Source organism: Mixophyes fleayi, chromosome 5 (assembly GCF_038048845.1).
Source record: "Mixophyes fleayi isolate aMixFle1 chromosome 5, aMixFle1.hap1, whole genome shotgun sequence".
Taxonomy (NCBI): domain Eukaryota; kingdom Metazoa; phylum Chordata; class Amphibia; order Anura; family Limnodynastidae; genus Mixophyes; species Mixophyes fleayi.
In genome coordinates this window covers 89,018,437-89,040,421 of record NC_134406.1, presented here as the reverse complement: position 1 = coordinate 89,040,421, position 21,985 = coordinate 89,018,437, and the positions used below count along the sequence as shown (strand labels likewise).

Below are 21,985 nucleotides of genomic sequence, written 5' to 3'. Positions count from 1 at the left end.
CGCAGTCCAGATACATTTATTGGTGCGAATCATAAAAGTTCAGGGTTTTTAATATATATTGTGGTGACCCACTCCTCCACGCAGTCCAGGTACATTTATTGGTGCGAATCATACAAGTTGATGGTTTTCTTATTATATATATTGTGGTGACCCACTCCTCTACGCAGTCCAGATACATTTATTGGTGCGTCATAAAAGTTCAGGGTTTTTAATATATATTGTGGTGACCCACTCCTCTACGCAGTCCAGGTACATTTATTGGTGCGACTCATACAAGTTCAGGGTTTTTAATATATATTGTGGTGACCCACTCCTCTACGCAGTCCAGGTACATTTATTGGTGCGAATCATACAAGTTCAGGGTTTTTAATATATATATTGTGGTGACCCACTCCTCTACGCAGTCCAGGTACATTTATTGGTGCGAATCATACAAGTTGATGGTTTTCTTATTATATATATTGTGGTGACCCACTCCTCTACGCAGTCCAGGTACATTTATTGGTGCGAATCATACAAGTTGATGGTTTTCTTATTATATATATTGTTGTGACCCACTCCTCTACGCAGTCCAGATACATTTATTGGTGCGAATCATAAAAGTTCAGGGTTTTTAATATATATTGTGGTGACCCACTCCTCTACGCAGTCCAGGTACATTTATTGGTGCGAATCATACAAGTTGATGGTTTTCTTATTATATATATTGTGGTGACCCACTCCTCTACGCAGTCCAGGTACATTTATTGGTGCGAATCATACAAGTTGATGGTTTTCTTATTATATATATTGTGGTGACCCACTCCTCTACGCAGTCCAGATACATTTATTGGTGCAAATCATAAAAGTTCAGGGTTTTTAATATATATTGTGGTGACCCACTCCTCCACGCAGTCCAGGTACATTTATTGGTGCGAATCATACAAGTTGATGGTTTTCTTATTATATATATTGTGGTGACCCACTCCTCTACGCAGTCCAGATACATTTATTGGTGCGAATCATAAAAGTTCAGGGTTTTTAATATATTTTGTGGTGACCCACTCCTCTACGCAGTCCAGGTACATTTATTGGTGCGACTCATACAAGTTCAGGGTTTTTAATATATATTGTGGTGACCCACTCCTCTACGCAGTCCAGGTACATTTATTGGTGCGAATCATACAAGTTCAGGGTTTTTAATATATATATTGTGGTGACCCACTCCTCTACGCAGTCCAGGTACATTTATTGGTGCGAATCATACAAGTTGATGGTTTTCTTATTATATATATTGTGGTGACCCACTCCTCTACGCAGTCCAGAAAGATACCTCGTTGCAACGTTTTGGACTAATAACTATATTGTGAGGTGTTCAGAATACACTGTAAATTAGTGGAAATGCTTGTTATTGAATGTTATTGAGGTTACTAATAGCATAGGAGTGAAAATAAGCCCAAAAACTTGATTTTTAAACTTTTTATGTTTTTTCCAAAAAAAATCCGAATCCAAAACCTTAAATCCGAACCGAGACCTTTCGTCAGGTGTTTTGCGAGACAAATCCGAACCCCAAAAATAATGAAAATCCGGATCCAAAACACAAAACACGAGACCTCAAAAGTCGCCGGTGCACATCCCTAAAAATTACCTATCTATATTTGCACATTTCCCTTATTAAGGTGACAGTAAACTATTTGTACTGTGCAATTAGTAATTAGTAATAATTAGAGCAAAGAAAATAGTATAATCATTTGTTCTGACTGAGTATGTTTATGATATAAACACTATGGATGTGGTGTGGCCTTTCACAGAAATGTCAGTGGGCATTAGCAGCTACTAGATACATTTCTAATTAGCAAGAGCTCTCCTGGCACTCAAGGAAAAGTAAGACGGCAAGATAATATAGTTTAGGCTTCTCTACAGGAAATTTGCTAAGTATGGGCACATTGTGCACATGCTCTAAATCAGGCTTGTCCAACCCACGGCCCACGGGCCGCTCACCTGTAAATGTGGCCCAGCAGGAGTTTTGGTTGTGGCAAGGGGACAGCGCTGTTAATAAAAAAAAAAAAATCCTGTAAAAAAAAGAAAAGAAAATGCTTACCTTGCGGTGGCGCGGTCCCGTCAGCTGGTACTCCGGCTCCCTCCCTTGTCTCCTCCTCCGCCCGGCGCTCGCAGTGAATGTCAGGCGTGATGTCATCACGCCCAACATCCATTGCGGAGCGCAGCACGGAGGAGTCACCCACGCGAGAAGAACAATCAGCAGCACAGAATTGCAGAAAAGAAGAGGAGAGGACAGGAGAACAAGCCGATTAAAAGGTAAGTTAAGGGGAATTTTTTTTATTATTTCAAGGGACGCTGACCAGTGAATAAAAGTCACCTGGTCCTGGAGCATCATGGACCTTATCTCCCTGCTACATACTTCTACTTGTAATACTAATGGAGCATTATATATTATTATCTTTGGCCCATTATAAGTTGTTATTCCTTAACTAACATAGTGGTGTAATTAGCAAAACAGGTCACAATTTGGGGTCACAGTGGTGTATATGTCAGGTACTGCAGGCCTGGACAGGGCACCCTGATATACAATGCCTGGCTTAAATGCACCTTATTGATATTGCATCGAAACAATACAAAAAGTGATTATAGTATAATAACTAGAGAGGATTTTTTGAACAGGGCGATTGAAAGGTAAGTAAGTATAGGGGGATTAGAAAAAAAGATATATATATATAATATCATTTTTTTTCTCATATATATATATATATATATATATATATATATATATATATATATGTTAACTATGTTCTCTAACAGCTATCGTTAGTGTTAGTGTATTTTATGTGCGGCCCAAACCAACTCATCGTCTTCCAATGTGGCCCAGGGAAGCTAAAAGGTTGGACACCCCTGCTCTAAATCTAAAGTGCTCTGAACTTTTTCAGAATGGGATGCTTCCTGTGGAGGGGAGCAGCCGGGTAGCAACCAGCTAGTTCATGCTCCCTGTTCCATGTAGCAAGAGGGAGCGAAGTTTAGGACCAGAAAATAGGTGAAAATATGGAACATAGCAGGTACGAGAAAATGAGGCATAGGAAGCAAACGATGAGAAGTGGGGCATAGACGGAACACATTGGGGATATATATATAATATATCCCCAATGTTTGGCTGTGTGACATACAGTACTTGGTGGGGCTCTAGTGAATGGCAACTCTCATTTGGACCTGTCATTAAGAACAGGGCCGTCTTTTACAGAAGTTCATGTCGTACTAGCTCATTCTTGATGTGTACCAAGGCACTGGCACCTATTCACAAGTTCCCCTGGGTAACTGGGTAGGTGTATGTAATGTCACATACACATTGACTCCTAGGGGTAAATTTATCAAGCTGCGGGTTTGAAAAAGTGGAGATGTTACCTATAGCAACCAATCAGATTCTAGTTATCATTTATTCAGTACATTCTACAAAGTGACAGCTATAATGTGATTGGTTGCTATGGGCAAAATCTCCACTTTTTCAAACCCGCAGCTTGAAAAATTTACCCCCTGGTTTACACCGCTTTAAGAGCAAATGCCTGTATTGCTCCTAATTTCCTAATCATCTTTATGAAATGCAGACACTACTATATTCCATTGTTCTGTTTAGTGTTTTAGCTATATATTCTTCTATTTCAGTGCTCCAATTTCATATTTTATTTATTACAGATTTTATTACAGTTATATGCTACCAATTTCTAGCTCAATTAAATGTAAATTTATTGAATTTATGTATCGTGCTTCTTGGCTGTATTATTCAGTGTATGCCTCACTTCCCTTTTGTGGATGTTGGCTGATATCGAACCCTAACAGGCTTAGGATAGAAGACAATGAAAACTGGTGTCTTGCTTTGTGAATTATCTCTCTGTGATTCAGTTCAATCCCGCTGTGTTAGGGTGTCCTTGTATATATTACTGATTTTACTGCTGTTTACTATCAGAAAATTAACAAATGTATCATTGATTTTAATACGTAGCCTAATTTCCTAACTATATACTGGTATAATAATATTGCTATCCTTAATTTGTTCAGAAAAGCAGATACTTATTTTCTTGTGAATGCTGTTTGTAACTAATCAATTTATTCTAAGCAATTAGTCTTGTCATTAAATTACAATTTGGGCATGTAACAACTGAGCACTTGGAATTTTGATAGCTGTTGAGAAGTGTCATTTACTTTAGGTACTATTATACAATCTTGGGCAGTGTATAAAAAGTATTCATTTGGGAACAACACACATCTGGATCCATTACATCTCTGCACACCAAAAGAGTCAGAAATGCTGATGCTAAGAGATGCACTTGTGTCATCTATGATATAGCTACTGGGAATTGGCCTGAGAGCCAGTGAAACTGGAGATGTGATGTTTATGACCTTGAAGAGATCAGTCAGCATTTTGTTGTAACAGGATGTGCTTACTCTGCCACCCTGCCTTTATCTTGTCAGTTTATCTGTGGTTTTAGAGCTTGTCTTGGAGTTCCCTTTTACCATCAGTAACCTGTCTTTACTGACCGCTCCTGTTAATAGACCACCAGACACTCACTGACTGCAAGTGCCAACTGCACACCAGTTGTAGTAGTGTAGTCGCTGCCACTACCAAGCTTATTCACTGGCACCTAGAGACGCTTACTTCTGCATGTTCTATATAGCTGCTGCAGCACCTCTTTGCTGGTGACTGTGGCTGGTTACTCCTGACCACTTACTTTTAATCAGCATTGCAGGGTAGCTGGCAGAGCATTGATCAGTAAAAGATGGTACACACTTACATACATAGGGCTCTACTCTACTTTATATACAGTTTTTACACATATTTTATTTCCCAATTGGACTACAACAGATTAAGAAAGAAGAAAAGCACAATTTTAGTTTATATTTAATTAATCAAATCTTTCAAGATATAGTTAATACTGTTGTTATGGAGAGGGTGGAAAAGAGCTAGGAAAAGAATCCTGCCCTTGAGTATGGTGGTGAGGGCATTGATGTTTACAGTGACCTGCTTCTCTGCAGAAATAGCAAGCTTTGCTCAGACTATCTGCCTACACTGTGTGATCTCCTCCTACTACACCCTCTCTCTAATTTGTGTGTAAAGTCATTGCATCTGCAGAACTGTGTGTTTTGTTCCAGCAGCAGCCTTTTTCATCTCTTACATATGTTCATATGGTGTATGGTTATATTTCCAATCTAGTTAACACACGTCTCCTGCCAGTTTGCATCCAGAGTTTTACATTTTATCTGGACATGTCAGACTTTAACTTTTTGATTTTTTTTGAATCTCTTAAATTCAGCAAATAAATATTAACTAGAGAAACCTGGCGGTAACCGCATTAAATTAAACTGAAATGGATGCAACATAGTGTTAAGATCGTTCATCAATGTTTTATTACAGTTTGGATTTCTAGCCATATGGTGCTCACTTGCTTGTTGAGTATCGAGGATATAAAGTTGGGCATAACTTGGGAGTAATTGCAGTATCTGGATGTAAGCTTCCTGTTAAGTGATGTACAGCACCATGTATTTTAAAGGTGTATGGTCCGTGGCCAGATAACTCAGCAATATTAGCTTTGAAAGATGCAAAGGCAAAAGCAGAATTGTAACTGAGGATATTATGGAGATTTTGAGGGTATTTGTCATAAACAGTTCTGCTAAATAAGGTGGAACAACCACATCAGGCAACAAAACCTTTCCATTGTGACAGCAGTCTGAAAAATGGGCGTAAATCTTCTCTACCCAAAAATGTAGGGCATTAAAGTTACACGTCCATAGGACTCAAAGAGTAGTATTGTGGCAAATATGTCATGTCTAATGTAAGTGGCGTATTAGTTGTTTTTGTTATACGCTGATTGTGACGATAATATTCTTGAAAATAAGATCTTTGAACTGCATGCTCAGGGCAACCAATAAAGGTTACACCATGTCGACTTCCTTGAGGGCGGCATGTTTGCATGTTTGTTATAAACAAAGTGATGATAAGTAAATAATGAAATAACACAGCACTCAGTGACTGAGGTCCCCGCAAGACGCTCTGATATATGTGGCTGCAAATAACTGTCACAGTTTTCAGACCGCCCAGCAGATCACATGTTCCAGGTCACCCAGCAGATGCACAGGGAGAGTTCACTAACAGTCACATTATCCAGAGAAACCAGCAGGTACACAGTTATATTGCCAACTGTCACATTTTCCAGAGGATAATGGTAATGCATGGTTGTAAATGGCGGGCAGACGTTTTGCAAAAGAACTCCGAAACAATGCAACCGATCACAACGCTATTTCTCTGCAAATCTACAAACCAAGACCTTTAATTTGGTATATGCTCAAACAACGGTGTGCATTAAAATTTGCAGAAATATATTATGTTTAAGTTTGTACCCTGCAGAAGCAGAGTTGTGGTAACTTCAACTTCTTTTCACATGAAGATTGAGTGAAACACGCAGTTTGACGCATGGTGCTATGTCAAATGTACATATTAATCACTTTTTTTATACATTCCTGATGCCATGGCAATATATATATATATATATATATATATATATATATATATATATATATATATATATATATATATATATATTATATATATATATATATATATAATATATATATATATATATGTCAGTGACTCAATATACTATATTTTTCAGCTGAAACGAAGATCTGTTTTAAGTACTACCATGGTGTGAGTGGAGCTCTACGTGCTACAACCCCCAGCATCACTGTGAAAAATCCAACTGCGCCAGTAAGTGATTTTACTTCTATATTATTTTGACTGACGTGTTGGAAGGATGTTGCTATAGGTTTTTTGTTCCAACTTTTAATCTATGAACATGAGGGGTATACTATAGTTACACTCACCCATGTAGTTATGCTACAGTGCCTGCAATACACTATTTACATATTTACTAATCTAAACATGCCCATAAACTCTTAGCTCTACCAAAACACCAAAATGTCAGATCTGGTCACTTACATTATGAAGAAATCCTCCTCATACAGTATCTAATGGTTAACCTATGAGGTTGTATGGCCACAACTGACATGTCTCCAAGGAAATTAATTGTTTCCATTACTTGTTACTTGTTGGTGGCTGATGGCTGACCAAATTTTCCTGTATAATTAATTGTGACCTAGTTGAGTCTGACCTATCAATTCAACAATATTTATTTGCTATTTGGTCATACAAACTACAATGTTGGACTAACTAGGTAAAAAAACTGACACATTGTCATTTCTGTGTGTGTAGCCACTGTAACATTGAAATATAAATGTTAATTTCAGCTGCATGGGCTGCTATGTGTAACTAACCTGTCTTTTAAGTCATACAGACACTCTTTGCCTTTCTCAAGCTCCTACTTGTGAGCACAGCTCTATAAGCCTGTGCGCCCAAAGCAGTGTCAGCTTTATGGATGCTAGTTTTGTAACTAGTCCTTTGTATCATCTATGTACACTAGCTCAACTGCCTGACTGGAGTCTGGGAAACTGGGTTTTGTGCCTGCTGTTGTTAGAGCTTCTTGTTTTGCTGTTTGATTCCCTATTTATCAACCCAGTTTGCTCTGACCAAGTTTTATTTTGCTTGTGACCCTGACCTTGGCTTAGTTTACCATTTCTTTGAGAAGCCATTGGCTTTTGGTGTGATTGATAGGAGCTTCTTACCTGCAGTCTCTATTAAAGTTCAGACTATTACTCTTCCCCCAAGTTGGCTTTCCAATAAGGAATAAATGTTCTTTTTTTTGTCAGATGTAAATACTTTAAAGCAGTGCTTCCTGGCATTTCCTGGACTCAGAAACATAGCTTAACATATTATAATAATATAAATAATAGTCATAATTGTTATTCCACAACTTTGCATAGCAAGTGTTTCCCTCGCCTCTTAGATTGTAAGCTCATTTAGACAGGGTCATCTTTACCTTCAGTTTCATACCATTGTACATTATTTGTTTGCATCACAATTCCCTCAAAGTACAGCGCTGAGTTCTATGTTGGTCTTTATAAAAAAAGATAATAATAATAATAGCCCAGTCCTGGATTGGAATTTCTGATACATTACATTCTTTCTTGGAATCTCTTGTTTTACCTTCTGCTTGGATAAAGTTGTTCCCAAAACATTTTTACTGTGGCATTGTACCAATCATTCAGTTTTTCTTATTCTCCAATGTAATCTGTATGCAGTTGTGCTCAGTAAATGTAAAGATGAGACAATGCCTACCCATTCCTGAGACCAAGGCAATGTCAAACAAGGACCACTCACTGTATTTTTTACAGAAGTGTCAATGAAAATCACAGTTAAAAACCACTATATCTTTCCCTTGATTTCAGAGATATTTGTTTATATCTGTGGAGCTTTAGTGTTAACCAAGCTCAATTTACATGGAACGTACAACATAATCCGGATTAAAGAGAGAGATGAATGGAAAACAGTCTTCATTGTACAGATGGGCATTATAAGTATCTTATGATGCCCTTTGAACTCTGTAATACACCAGCTGTCTTTGAAAATATGATAATAACATTTTTCATGCTTTCTGTATTCTTTATCAAGGAAATATTTCACCTACATAGACCTCATCATAAAATTGTCTCAAACTGTGCTGTTTAACTTGTGGATAACTGTCACGGGCACTAGGAGTCTTTACCCAGGGATCACCAGGTGGTAGGCTTACCAGAGCAATGTAGATGGTAATAGGGTACTCTGGTAGCTGGGTGATCACGGACCAGGAAGCAGCAGATGATGAGATGCTCAGGAAAGTCTATGACTAGCAGCACTGGTAATATGGAGGTAATAGTACACGAGGAACTGTAGGACAAGGACACGTGAAGGTAGTCAGTGGTCTGCTACTAGCAAGTTGTACCACTGAATATATATGTGTGGAGGTGCACGGGGAGAGACTGCAACACAGGATATACACAGGCACCTTATACACGATCCACAGTAACATGCACAATATATATATAAATGACTGAACAGGTCTGCAAATATAGAAAGTCTCTTGAAGTAGTCCAGCACAAGTTAACACAGTCAATGATGGCAATAGACTCAGCGGATAGCAGACTCCAGAGGAGAACCAACACAGTCCAGCAAGATATGCAATACACCAGCACAGTCAATGAGAAGTATGCATACCGTGGTTCAGAAGCAGGCAGTCAGATAGGAGTGCAGCGATACCTGAGCGGCAGGGGGCCGGCTGGATGAGAAGTCCCAGGATAGATGAGGCAGCGGTCTAGTAGGTGCAGCGCACAGATAAGTAGACCAACAGGGACACGAATCCACAGGAATCAGTAACACGTGGAACTGGACTCAAGGAGGACCCAGGAGAGTGGAGATGATCCAGCAGAGGAGTAGTTGATAAGGTATAAATCCAATGCTGACAGGAGGGTAGACCAGCGGGACACGTGAAGGCGTGGAAAGCGGATCAGCAGTAGATGGGTGATAGAGCGGTCAGCAGCAGCAGGACTCTGCGGTACACGGAGGTAACCAGTAGCAACCAATAGTTGTCAGTAGCGATGGAACACGGGAGAGCAGAGTAGACCAGGAGCTGTTGATCACGGAGCGTAGCAAATGGCAATGAGAGCAGCAGTCTCGAGGAAACACAGGAGAGCTGAGAAGAGACTGCAGTGCACAGGGGCAGCGGATAGGAATCAGCTAACTTGTCACGATGATGAACACAGGCGAGTTGTAGGCTGGAGGCTGTAGTGCACGGAAGCAGCGGATAGACATCAGCTAACAGTCACGATGATGAACACAGGCGAGTTGTAGGCTGGAGGCTGTAGTGCACGGAAGCAGCGGATAGACAACAGCTAACAGTCACGATAATGAACACAGGCGAGTTGTAGGCTGGAGGCTGTAGTGCACGGAGGCAGCGGATAGGAATCAGCTCACGGACTTGATGAGGAACAGGTGAGTGGATGTAAAGTAACGGTTGGAGTGCACAGAGGCAGCGGGTAGGAACCAGCAAACAGTCACAGTGAAATATAATAGCGTGATGTGGATTAGAGGACTGTAGTGCACGGAGGCAGCGGATAGGAATCAGCAAACAGTCACAATGATAAGTAATAGCGTTGAAGTGGTTTGGAAGACTGTAGTGCACGGAGGCAGCGGATAGGAATCAGCAAACAGTCACAATGATAAGTAATAGCGTTGAAGTGGTTTGGAAGACTGTAGTGCACGGAGGCAGCGGATAGGAATCAGCTAACAGTCACGATGATACAGTTGATGGTAGAAGTGGTATGGGAACCACAGTAGTAGAAGTGGTTTGGAAACCACAGAGGTAGAAGTGGTTTGGAAACCACAGGAATCAGCAGCATTGAAAACACGAGGAATACAGGAACACCTTCAGAGACTCATAGGGAATGAGACTCCAAGATCAGGCAACGTGGTGTAGACCACAGGTGCTTAATATAGGGAGTGTTGCCTGATCTGCCAATTGAGTTAAAGGGACATACACTGAAGTATAGGAAAGGGCTGCGCATGCGCAGACCCTCAGGATGGAGGACGGCCACGGTTCCTAAATGTCCGGGAAGAGGCACTCACAGTACGGTGAGTGACAGTACCCCCCCTTTTAAAGGTGGGCACAGAACGCCTGGAACCGGGCTTGTCCGGATTTTTGGAGTAGAACTTCTTCAAAAGGGCAGGAGCATTAAGATCTTCAGCTTTGATCCAAGAGCGCTCCTCAGGACCAAAGCCCTTCCAATGAACGAGGAAACGGAGGACTCCTCGCGAAATTTTTGCGTCTAGTACCTCAGTAATCTCAAAATCCTCCTCCTGATGAACTTGAACTGGCTGCGGAGCTGAGGGAGGATTTGAGAAACGGTTGATAATAAGAGGTTTGAGTAAAGACACATGGAAGGCATTAGAAATCCGAAGATTCTTAGGAAGAAGAAGTTTCACACATACTGGATTGATTACTTGAATGATCCTATATGGACCAATAAAACGAGGGGCGAATTTCATAGATGGAACCTTCAAACGAATGTTTTTAGTAGATAACCAGACACGATCTCCAATTTTTAGTGGTGGAATAGCCCGTCTCTTCTTATCTGCGAAAGATTTATATTTGATAGATGTCTTCTTTAAACAGGTTTTGACCTGAGACCAGATATTTTTAAAGGTCTGACAAGCAGTCTCCACCGCAGGAACTTGGGTGGGCGGGAGGGCAGGAAATTCCGGAAAAGACGGATGGTGACCGTAGACCACAAAAAATGGAGTTTTGGATGATGACTCATGGTACATGTTGTTATGGGCGAATTCAGCCCAAGGAAGCAACTCTACCCAGTTGTCTTGATTAGCTGAAGAGAACATCCTTATAAAAGTCTCAAGATCTTGATTGACACGTTCAGTTTGTCCGTTAGATTGCGGATGGTAAGAAGATGAGAGTGCTAATCGTATGCCCAAGGTTTTACAAAGGGCTCGCCAGAATCTGGAAACGAATTGTACTCCTCTATCCGACACAATCTCAGAAGGACATCCATGGATACGGAAGATCTCTTTAATGAAATGTTCAGCCAGAGTGGACGAGGAAGGCAAACCAGATAGAGGAATGAAATGAGCCATCTTCGAAAATCTGTCCACCACCACCCAAATAGTGTTATGACTCTTACTAGGTGGTAAGTCAGTAACGAAATCCATACTAATATGGGTCCACGGTTTGGACGGAATGGGTAGTGGTCGCAGCAACCCTGCTGGAGTTCTGCGGGAGGATTTGAACTGGGAACATAGCTCACAGGAAGCAATGAACTCTTTGACGTCTCTCCTCATTGAGGGCCACCAGTAACTTCGAGAGAGAATCTCAAAGGTCTTGTGTTCACCGGCGTGTCCAGAAAAACGAGAGGCATGGAACCACGAAAGGATTTTCCTCCTTAGAGTAGGAGGCACGAGGGTCTTCCCAAATGGTAGCGTTTTGGTGGATGAAGCAGCCAGTGAGATACATTTGGGGTCTAGAATGGTATGGTTGGAAACCTCTTCTATATCAGAGGACGTCACAAAAGCTCTAGATAAAGCGTCAGCTTTTTTGTTCTTGGCAGCTGGTTTGAAGGTTATTATTAATTCAAAACGGGAAAAGAAAAGAGACCATCTTGCTTGACGAGGGTTCAAGCATTGGGCAGACTGGAGATATGACAAGTTCTTATGATCCGTGAAGATCGTCACCGGATGGCGAGCTCCCTCCAATAAGTATCTCCATTCCTCTAATGCAGCTTTGATAGCTAGTAACTCCTTGTCCCCGATAGTATAATTCTTCTCTGCGGGCAGGAGGCCCCGAGAATAGAAGGCACAAGGATGGAATTTTTGCTGTTCCGAGCGTTGAGAGAGAATAGCTCCTAAGCCCACATTAGAGGCATCTACTTCCAGGAAGAAGGGGAGTGTCACATCAGGCTGTCGAAGGATTGGAGCCGAAGAGAAGGACTCTTTTAGTGTTTGAAAGGCTTGAAGAGCCTCTGGTGACCATTGCTTAGGATTAGCCCCCTTCCTAGTCAGGGCCACAATAGGAGATGCAATGGAAGAAAAGTCTTGAATGAAGCGTCTATAGTAATTGGCAAAACCTAAAAAACGCTGGATAGCACGAAGAGTAGTTGGCTGGGGCCAATGTAGTACAGCATTCACCTTGTCGGGATCCATCTTCAGGCCAACTCCGGAAACTATATACCCCAAGAATGGAATCTGGGGTAATTCGAATGAACATTTTTCTAATTTACAGAACAATGAATTTTTCCGTAGCCTGGAGAGGACTTCTGCCACATGTTGGTGGTGAGAAGGCAGGTCCTGTGAAAAGATCAATATGTCGTCCAGGTAGACGACGACACATACATATAATAAGTCCCGGAAGATCTCATTGATGAAACCTTGAAAAACAGCGGGGGCATTACACAGCCCGAAAGGCATTACCAGATATTCGTAATGCCCATCTCTGGTGTTAAACGCTGTCTTCCATTCGTCACCGGAACGGATTCTGATTAAATTGTAGGCACCACGAAGATCCAACTTAGTAAAGATACGGGCTCCCTTGATGCGATCGAATAGCTCAGTGATCAGCGGAATGGGATACCGATTCTTGATAGTAATGGCATTGAGTCCACGAAAATCTATGCAAGGGCGTAAAGATCCATCCTTCTTTTTAACGAAGAAGAACCCAGCTCCAGCGGGAGAGGTAGAAGGTCGAATAAACCCACGCTGGAGGTTCTCCTGTATATACTCAGATGTAGCTTGAGTTTCAGGTAACGAGAGTGGATAGACCCGGCCCCTGGGGGGAGTCTTGCCAGGTAGAAGGTCGATCGGACAATCCCAAGAACGATGAGGAGGAAGACGTTCAGACTGAGCTTTATCAAAAACATCAGTAAATGAAGCATATTGAGGAGGGAGTCCCGGTGAGGTAGATGAGATGGAAGATTGCTGTACTTTGAGAGGAATGACTTGGGAAAGGCAACGATGGTGACATTCAGACCCCCAAGACGTGACTTGAGGGGTGCGCCAGTCAATCTGGGGAGAGTGACACTGAAGCCATGGAAGGCCTAAGACAATTGGACTTGTCGTAACAGGAAGGATTAAAAACGATATTTCTTCATGATGCAGGGCACCAATCTGAAGGGTTACTGGAGACGTACTCTGAGTGATGAGACCGTTGATGAGACGTGATCCATCTATAGCCGTCACAGTAATGGGTGTTTTTAAGGTAATCACTGGTAGAGACCATTGATTTACTAATGATTTGGAAATAAAATTTCCTGCTGCTCCGGAATCAATCAATGCCTGTGACTCAAAGGTTTTGGTAGCACAGGAAATCGTAACGTCAAAGGCGCAGACTTTAGATTTCATGGAAGATGGAGAGGACTCCAGGGACCCTAACTTCACCTCTCCAGAACTAGTTAGGGCCTGGCATTTCCCGATCTCTTAGGGCAAGAGCTGAGAATATGAGTGGAATCAGCACAATAGATACAGAGTCTATTCTTTACTCCTCGTTTCCTCTCCTCTGAAGATAATTTGGAACGTCCTATCTCCATGGGGATCACAGAGGGTGAAACTGGACGAAATTGAGGGTTAGAACGAAGAGGTGCTTTAGCAGAAGTTGTTTTCTCAGCCTCTCTTTCACGAAATCTCATATCAACACGATGGCATAGAGAGATCAAATCTTCAAGTGACGAAGGAAGCTCTTGAGTAGTCAGTGCATCTTTAATTTTATCAGAAAGCCCCTGCCAGAAGGCGGCAACTAGGGCTTCAGTATTCCACTGAAGTTCAGAGGCTAAGATCCTAAATTGAATGACGTACTGGCCTACTGTATGAGATCCTTGTCGTAGACGGAGGATGCTGGAAGCAGCGGAGGTCACACGACCTGGTTCATCGAACACACTTCGGAATGTAGCAATGAATTTGGCACTATCTTGCAATATTGGGTCGTTTCTTTCCCACAGAGGGGAGGCCCAAGCCAGGGCTTGTCCAGAAAACAAAGAGATAAGATAGGCCACTCTGGAACGATGGGTAGAAAAATTTTGAGGTTGGAGCTCAAAATGGACTGAACATTGGTTAAGGAAACCCCTACAAGTTTTGGGGTCCCCATCGTACTTTGACGGAGTAGGCAGGTGAAGCGTAGAAGCTGTAGACACCTGGGATGGCACTGGGGAAACGGAGGAAAGCACAGGAGCCTCAGTAGTAGCTGTCACTGTCTGTCCAGATGTTCCTTGGGAGGTTAACGATTGATAACACTGAAGTAACAGCTGTTGGCGGGCATCCTGTTGCTCCACACGGCTGACCAGATGCTGCAGCATCTCTTTGGCTGTAGGTTCCGTATCTGGGTCTGTCATGGCCTGATCTTACTGTCACGGGCACTAGGAGTCTTTACCCAGGGATCACCAGGTGGTAGGCTTACCAGAGCAATGTAGATGGTAATAGGGTACTCTGGTAGCTGGGTGATCACGGACCAGGAAGCAGCAGATGATGAGATGCTCAGGAAAGTCTATGACTAGCAGCACTGGTAATATGGAGGTAATAGTACACGAGGAACTGTAGGACAAGGACACGTGAAGGTAGTCAGTGGTCTGCGGTAGCAAGTTGTACCACTGCTATAGTGAGGAGGAATGTCCAACAGAAACGAGGAGGTGATGAGAGTCAGCGGTCTGCGGATAGCAAGTTGTACCGCTGTCTGAGTGAAGGAATGGAATCCAAGTGGAGGTATCCGGGGAGTCAGTGGTCTGCGATAGCAAGTTGTACCACTGCTATGTGAGAGGATACTGGAACAGGTGATACTGGAAACAGGGATCAGTGGTCTGCTACTAGCAAGTTGTACCACTGAATATATATGTGTGGAGGTGCACGGGGAGAGACTGCAACACAGGATATACACAGGCACCTTATACACGATCCACAGTAACATGCACAATATATATATAAATGACTGAACAGGTCTGCAAATATAGAAAGTCTCTTGAAGTAGTTCAGCACAAGTTAACACAGTCAATGATGGCAATAGACTCAGCGGATAGCAGACTCCAGAGGAGAACCAACACAGTCCAGCAAGATATGCAATACACCAGCACAGTCAATGAGAAGTATGCATACCGTGGTTCAGAAGCAGGCAGTCAGATAGGAGTGCAGCGATACCTGAGCGGCAGGGGGCCGGCTGGATGAGAAGTCCCAGGATAGATGAGGCAGCGGTCTAGTAGGTGCAGCGCACAGATAAGTAGACCAACAGGGACACGAATCCACAGGAATCAGTAACACGTGGAACTGGACTCAAGGAGGACCCAGGAGAGTGGAGATGATCCAGCAGAGGAGTAGTTGATAAGGTATAAATCCAATGCTGACAGGAGGGTAGACCAGCGGGACACGTGAAGGCGTGGAAAGCGGATCAGCAGTAGATGGGTGATAGAGCGGTCAGCAGCAGCAGGACTCTGCGGTACATGGAGGTAACCAGTAGCAACCAATAGTTGTCAGTAGCGATGGAACACGGGAGAGCAGAGTAGACCAGGAGCTGTTGATCACGGAGCGTAGCAAATGGCAATGAGAGCAGCAGTCTCGAGGAAACACAGGAGAGCTGCGAAGAGACTGCAGTGCACAGGGGCAGCGGATAGGAATCAGCTAACTTGTCACGATGATGAACACAGGCGAGTTGTAGGCTGGAGGCTGTAGTGCACGGAAGCAGCGGATAGACATCAGCTAACAGTCACGATGATGAACACAGGCGAGTTGTAGGCTGGAGGCTGTAGTGCACGGAAGCAGCGGATAGACAACAGCTAACAGTCACGATAATGAACACAGGCGAGTTGTAGGCTGGAGGCTGTAGTGCACGGAGGCAGCGGATAGGAATCAGCTCACGGACTTGATGAGGAACAGGTGAGTGGATGTAAAGTAACGGTTGGAGTGCACAGAGGCAGCGGGTAGGAACCAGCAAACAGTCACAGTGAAATATAATAGCGTGATGTGGATTAGAGGACTGTAGTGCACGGAGGCAGCGGATAGGAATCAGCAAACAGTCACAATGATAAGTAATAGCGTTGAAGTGGTTTGGAAGACTGTAGTGCACGGAGGCAGCGGATAGGAATCAGCAAACAGTCACAATGATAAGTAATAGCGTTGAAGTGGTTTGGAAGACTGTAGTGCACGGAGGCAGCGGATAGGAATCAGCTAACAGTCACGATGATACAGTTGATGGTAGAAGTGGTATGGGAACCACAGTAGTAGAAGTGGTTTGGAAACCACAGAGGTAGAAGTGGTTTGGAAACCACAGGAATCAGCAGCGCTGAAAACACGAGGAATACAGGAACACCTTCAGAGACTCATAGGGAATGAGACTCCAAGATCAGGCAACGTGGTGTAGACCACAGGTGCTTAATATAGGGAGTGTTGCCTGATCTGCCAATTGAGTTAAAGGGACATACACTGAAGTATAGGAAAGGGCTGCGCATGCGCAGACCCTCAGGATGGAGGACGGCCACGGTTCCTAAATGTCCGGGAAGAGGCACTCACAGTACGGTGAGTGACAATAACATTTGGAGAGCATTCTGCACATTTTTCTTTGACATTTCACCCACAATATAATGCCCAGGTCAAAAAAGTGAATCAAGATTGAGGTCTTATATTTCAGTCCATCATGTTAACTGTAGTGATTTAGTTCCATAGGCTGAATTTGCCCATAATAATCATTTTCCTTTTGTCTGATGTACTCATCAAAGATTTCTGGATCATTTGCCTTCTTCTGGAGTTCCACTGTAACCAATTTCTTAAGCAACTGGGGGATAGTATGTGAAGTTTTTTGGATAGCTTCTACTTATCAATAGAAAGCTGCAGATAAAATAGATGTTGTGTTTATCATTTAAATTATGGAAAAAAAACATCAAATTGAATACACCATCTGTGAACCTTGGAACATGGCCCAGAGCATCACATTGCCTCTGCCATCTTGCCTTCCTCCCATAGTGCATCCTGGTGCCATCTCTTCCCATATAAATGACACACACGCACCCGGCCGTCCACATGATGCAAAAGAGATTGTGTTTCCTCAGACCAGTCCACCTTCCTCCATTGCACCATGGGCCAGTTCTGGCGCTCATGTGGCCATTGTAGGCGCTTTCGCAGTGGACAGGAGCCGGCATAGGAACCCCGACTGCTCTGCCGATACGCAACCCCATATGCAGCAAGTTGTGATGCACTTTGTATTCCGACACTTTTCTATCATAGCTAACATTAACTTTTCAGCAATATGTGCTACAGTAACTCTTCTGTGGACTTGGACCAGATGGGCTATACTTCGCTCCCCACGTACATCAATGAGCCTTGGGCGCCTATGACCCTGCCGCTAATTCATCAGTTGTCCTTCCTTGGACAGCTTTGGGTAGGTACTAACCACTGCATACCAGGAACACCCCATAAGACCTGCCAGTTTGGAGTAGCTCTGACCCAATTGTCTAGCCATCACAATTTGGCCCTTGCCACAGTCACTCGGATCCTCATGCTCGCCCATTTTTCCTGCTTCCAACACAGAAACTTCATTTCACATCAACCATTGTAACAAGATAATTAATGTTATTCACTTCACTTGTCAGTAGTTTTAATGTTGTGGCTGATCGGTATTTATATATATATATATATATATATATATATATATATATATATATATATATATATCTTGTGGCAAGAGCCCGCTTCTGCAGAAGCACATGCGAACAACAACTTCCTTTTTATGGTGCTTTATTGTCAGGATGGTAAATGTTTGACACCGTATACTTGTACAGCAATCATGGAGACCCTAAACACTAGCTATACATAGTCCAGCTCTCTCTCTCAGGACCAGCCAGCTCACCCAGCATTGGTCTCCCTGAACAAATGAAACAAACAAGCTTTTATACATGATGCTCCTCCCCCAGCCTTAGCTTGATGGACAGGTGACACACCCACCTTCTCTTTAAAAGAAAACACCCATCACTTCCTCTGTTTGCACAACCAGACACGCCCTGTCTGTTTGCTGAGAGGAAGGATTTCAGATCATGTAAGTTTAACCAAATTTAAACTATTGCTTTTCATACATAAGTCTTCACTCTAGGTGCATTACTGCACAAATGTTTTACTCTACTTCCCTGCTTTCTCTGTATATTGCCAGCTAAATGCCTCCTTTTGTTACAATATATATGTACACTATATGGACAAAGGTGTTTGCTCACACCTGTTAATTATTGAATTGAGGTGTTTCATTCAGACACGTTGCCAGGGGTGCATAAAATCAAGCACCTAGCCATGCAGTCTCCATTTGTCCATTTGCAAACATTTATGATACAAAATGGGTAATTCTGAAGAGCTCAGTGACTTCAAGTGTGGTACTGTTATAGAATGCCACCTTTGCAATAAGACAGATTGTGAAATTTCATCCATGCTGGATATTCAACGGTCAGCTGTAAGCAATATTATTAGTAAGTGGAAGCTTTTAGGAACAAAAGCAACTCAGGCACAAATCAGAAGAACACGGAAAATTACAGAGCGGGCTCAACGACTGCTAAAGCTCATAGTGTGTAAAAGTCGCCAACACTCTGTTGATTCCACAGCTGAAGAGTTCGAAACTTCAACTGGCATTAATGTAAGCACAAAAATTGTGCGACAGGAGCTTAATGGAATGGTTTTCAATGGCCGAGCAGCTGCAATCAAGCCTCACGTCACCAAGACCAATGCCAACCGTCGGATGGAGTGATGTAAAGCACACTGACACTGGACTGAGGAGAAGTAGAAACGTGTTCTGAGGAGTGACAAATCATGCTTCTCTAGCAGTCAGATGGGCGAGTCTGGGTTTGGCGGATGCCAACTGTTTGACTTGCAGGTATATGTAATTTAACAATCGGTGGTCCTCAAATATATTGGCTTGTGATTTGTACTGGGATATAAGTCTTACTTTGTTCAACCTGAACTTTCTCAGCGTGAACTCATTTTTCAATGGTTGATTATCCCTTTCATTAGTGGACTTTGTTTTTGATGTTTTTTTTTGCTTTAGTTCTAATTAATATTCTCACCCTGATTTGTATGTTATTTGTATGCAATTGCATCAGGGCTTGTATCGCTATTCATCGATGTAATGCACAGAATCTTAGAAAAGGTTAATTTTCCTGCAGCATTTGAGTGTTCCTATTATAAACACCAAAGGGCCAATCAGTCTCTGGAAACATGAATGGCAGTGTTCATAGTCTGACTAGATGCAGAATTAAGGTTTTCAAACCCATGTTACTCTATTTTATTGACTCCTTATGATTCCAGTCAAGGACACTTAGCATAATTAGCATGACTTCATCTACTGCAACCAATACTCAGGTCAGACCTTGTGTACACTATACCAAGGGGAATGCTGTCTCAGCTGGTGTTTCTGTAGGGCATTATTCACTAAGTGAAGGCATTATATCACCATTGATCTATTGTGGGGATTTGTTACCCTCGAGGTCTGCTGACCACCATTTACTTCATAGAAAATAAGTCACTTTATACTTCCCATAAATGGAATATGTCATGATCACTTATTGTGTTTATTATTTGTAGACTAATCTTATTGAGATGTTCAGGTTTTACAGTGTGTAATTTTAGCTCTTATTGTCTTTGGGGAATGCTCAAGGCACTAGATGAATGTTTACAATTTTGCCTATAGAAAAATAATGTTTTTTGCTTGTTTTAGATGAAGAGGACTGCAAAAATGTAGTGTGGATTTTATGTTTATTTAATAAGACAATATATTATTTTATATGCCTATCAATTTGCTTTCCAGTTAGAATATTCATGCAGCAGCACAACTTACACAAAAGCTACATTTTAAGTAAAATGTATTACCTAATTATTTTAATAAAGAACAGTGAATTTCCATTGGAAAAAAGTGACTAATTGCAAGAGAATGTGTAAGTTTTGTAACAGCTATTTTATAACATTGGGCGATGCCTGTTTAGAAACATAACGGTATCTAATAGCCATAGAAAGATTATTGATGAAAAGTTTTTAATTTTTGTCTGTTTTGTGACATTTTTCTTTTGCCCTTCTGCTCCACTGGAGGTTTCTGTCCTGCCTGAGCTCGCCTGAGGACAAATGCGTTATGGGTTGACCCCAGTCAAACCTGCCACTGTCCTCCAAGTGGGACAGCACAGGCTAAACATTTGGAATTTTGATACCCACAGATCTGTGGAAATGCCACATAGGTCCACTTCTGGAGTAATATCATCATCAACATTTATTTATACAGTGCAAGCAAATTCTGTAATACTTTACAATTGGGAACAAGCACAGTAATAAAACAATACTGGTTAATAGAGACCAAGAGGTAAGAGAGCCCTTCTCGCTAGCTTACAATATATGGGACAATGGGAGTTTGATACATGAGGTTAAGTGCTACATATTGCATATTGGTCCAGTCAGAATACAATAATAAATAGTACTTAGTGGATTATATGATCCAGTCACATAGAAATGTTGGTCACAGTGTTGTTGTCTTGTGGGAACTGTGTAAAGGGTGATAATAGGGTAACCTAGTGAGGTTAATAGGGGCATTGAGGAATATAATAAGCTTGCCTGCAGAGGTGGGTTTTCAGAGAACGCTTGAAGATTTGAAGACAAGAGGAAATCTTATTGTGCGAGGAAGGGAATTCCACAGAGTGGGAGCAGCCCGAAAAAAATGTCCTGTAACCGGGAATGGGAGCATGTAATAAGAGTGGATGAGAGACGCAGATATTGTGTAGAAATGAGGTGTCAAGTTAGGAGATATCTTGAGAGAAGGAGATGTATGTTGCTGCAGTTTTGTCGATTGCCTTGTATGTTAGTAGATGAATTTTATATTGGATTCGGTAGCAAACAGGCAACCAATGTAGAGACTGACAGAGTGGCTCAGCAGAGGAAGAATGATTTGCAAGGAAAATCAATCAAGCTGCTGCATGCAACATAGATCATAGGGGTGAAAGTCTGATTCCAGGAAGACCAGTAAGGAGGGAATTGCAATAGTCAATACGGTAGACGATAAGTGCATGAATTATTGTTTTTGCAATGTCTTGTATCAGATATTGTCACAAACTTAACTGCTCTACACTCCTGTATTGCTGAATTTCTGTCCCTCTGTGTAGAACTCAGCACTTCCTGGTTCAGGCGGTCATGTGACCTGGCTGAGAGGTGGCATAGTCTTTCTGCAGAGTATATAAACCTCCCTCTGAGACTGTAGCAGTATCAGAGCAACAAGTGTCTCAGCTTGTCTGACTCCCAGTCCTTGTTCGGTTCATGTGCTCTCGCTCCCTGAGTTGCTATCCTGCCTATTATTAACCATTCGTGTACTTATTCAGACTCAGTTTTTCTGATTGCTGCCAGTTGCTTCTTCCTCTCCTACTGTGTTCAGTATTGTGTGTTATACCTAGTGGCAGGCCAGAGGACCGTGACCTGCTTGTTCTCGGCAGCTAAGTCCATCTCGCCTTGCGACAGTTCTTGGTGACAACCGGGAAATTCGTTAGACTCTGCACCCTTGGTCGGCCAGCACCAATCTAGGTTAACACAAGTAAT

At 42.3% G+C, this 21,985-nt stretch overlaps 1 protein-coding gene across 3 annotated transcripts in view; it reads left to right on the top strand.

Moving 5' to 3' along the window:
* The window catches only part of HECW1 (HECT, C2 and WW domain containing E3 ubiquitin protein ligase 1), a 328,294-nt gene that overhangs the window by 177,402 nt on the left and 128,907 nt on the right, over positions 1-21,985 (top strand). For all 3 annotated transcript variants that reach the window (XM_075212536.1, XM_075212534.1, XM_075212535.1), the window contains one exon: positions 6,651-6,745. In XM_075212536.1, the coding sequence (XP_075068637.1) occupies positions 6,651-6,745 (95 nt within the window). The remainder of the gene's footprint in view (positions 1-6,650; positions 6,746-21,985) is intronic.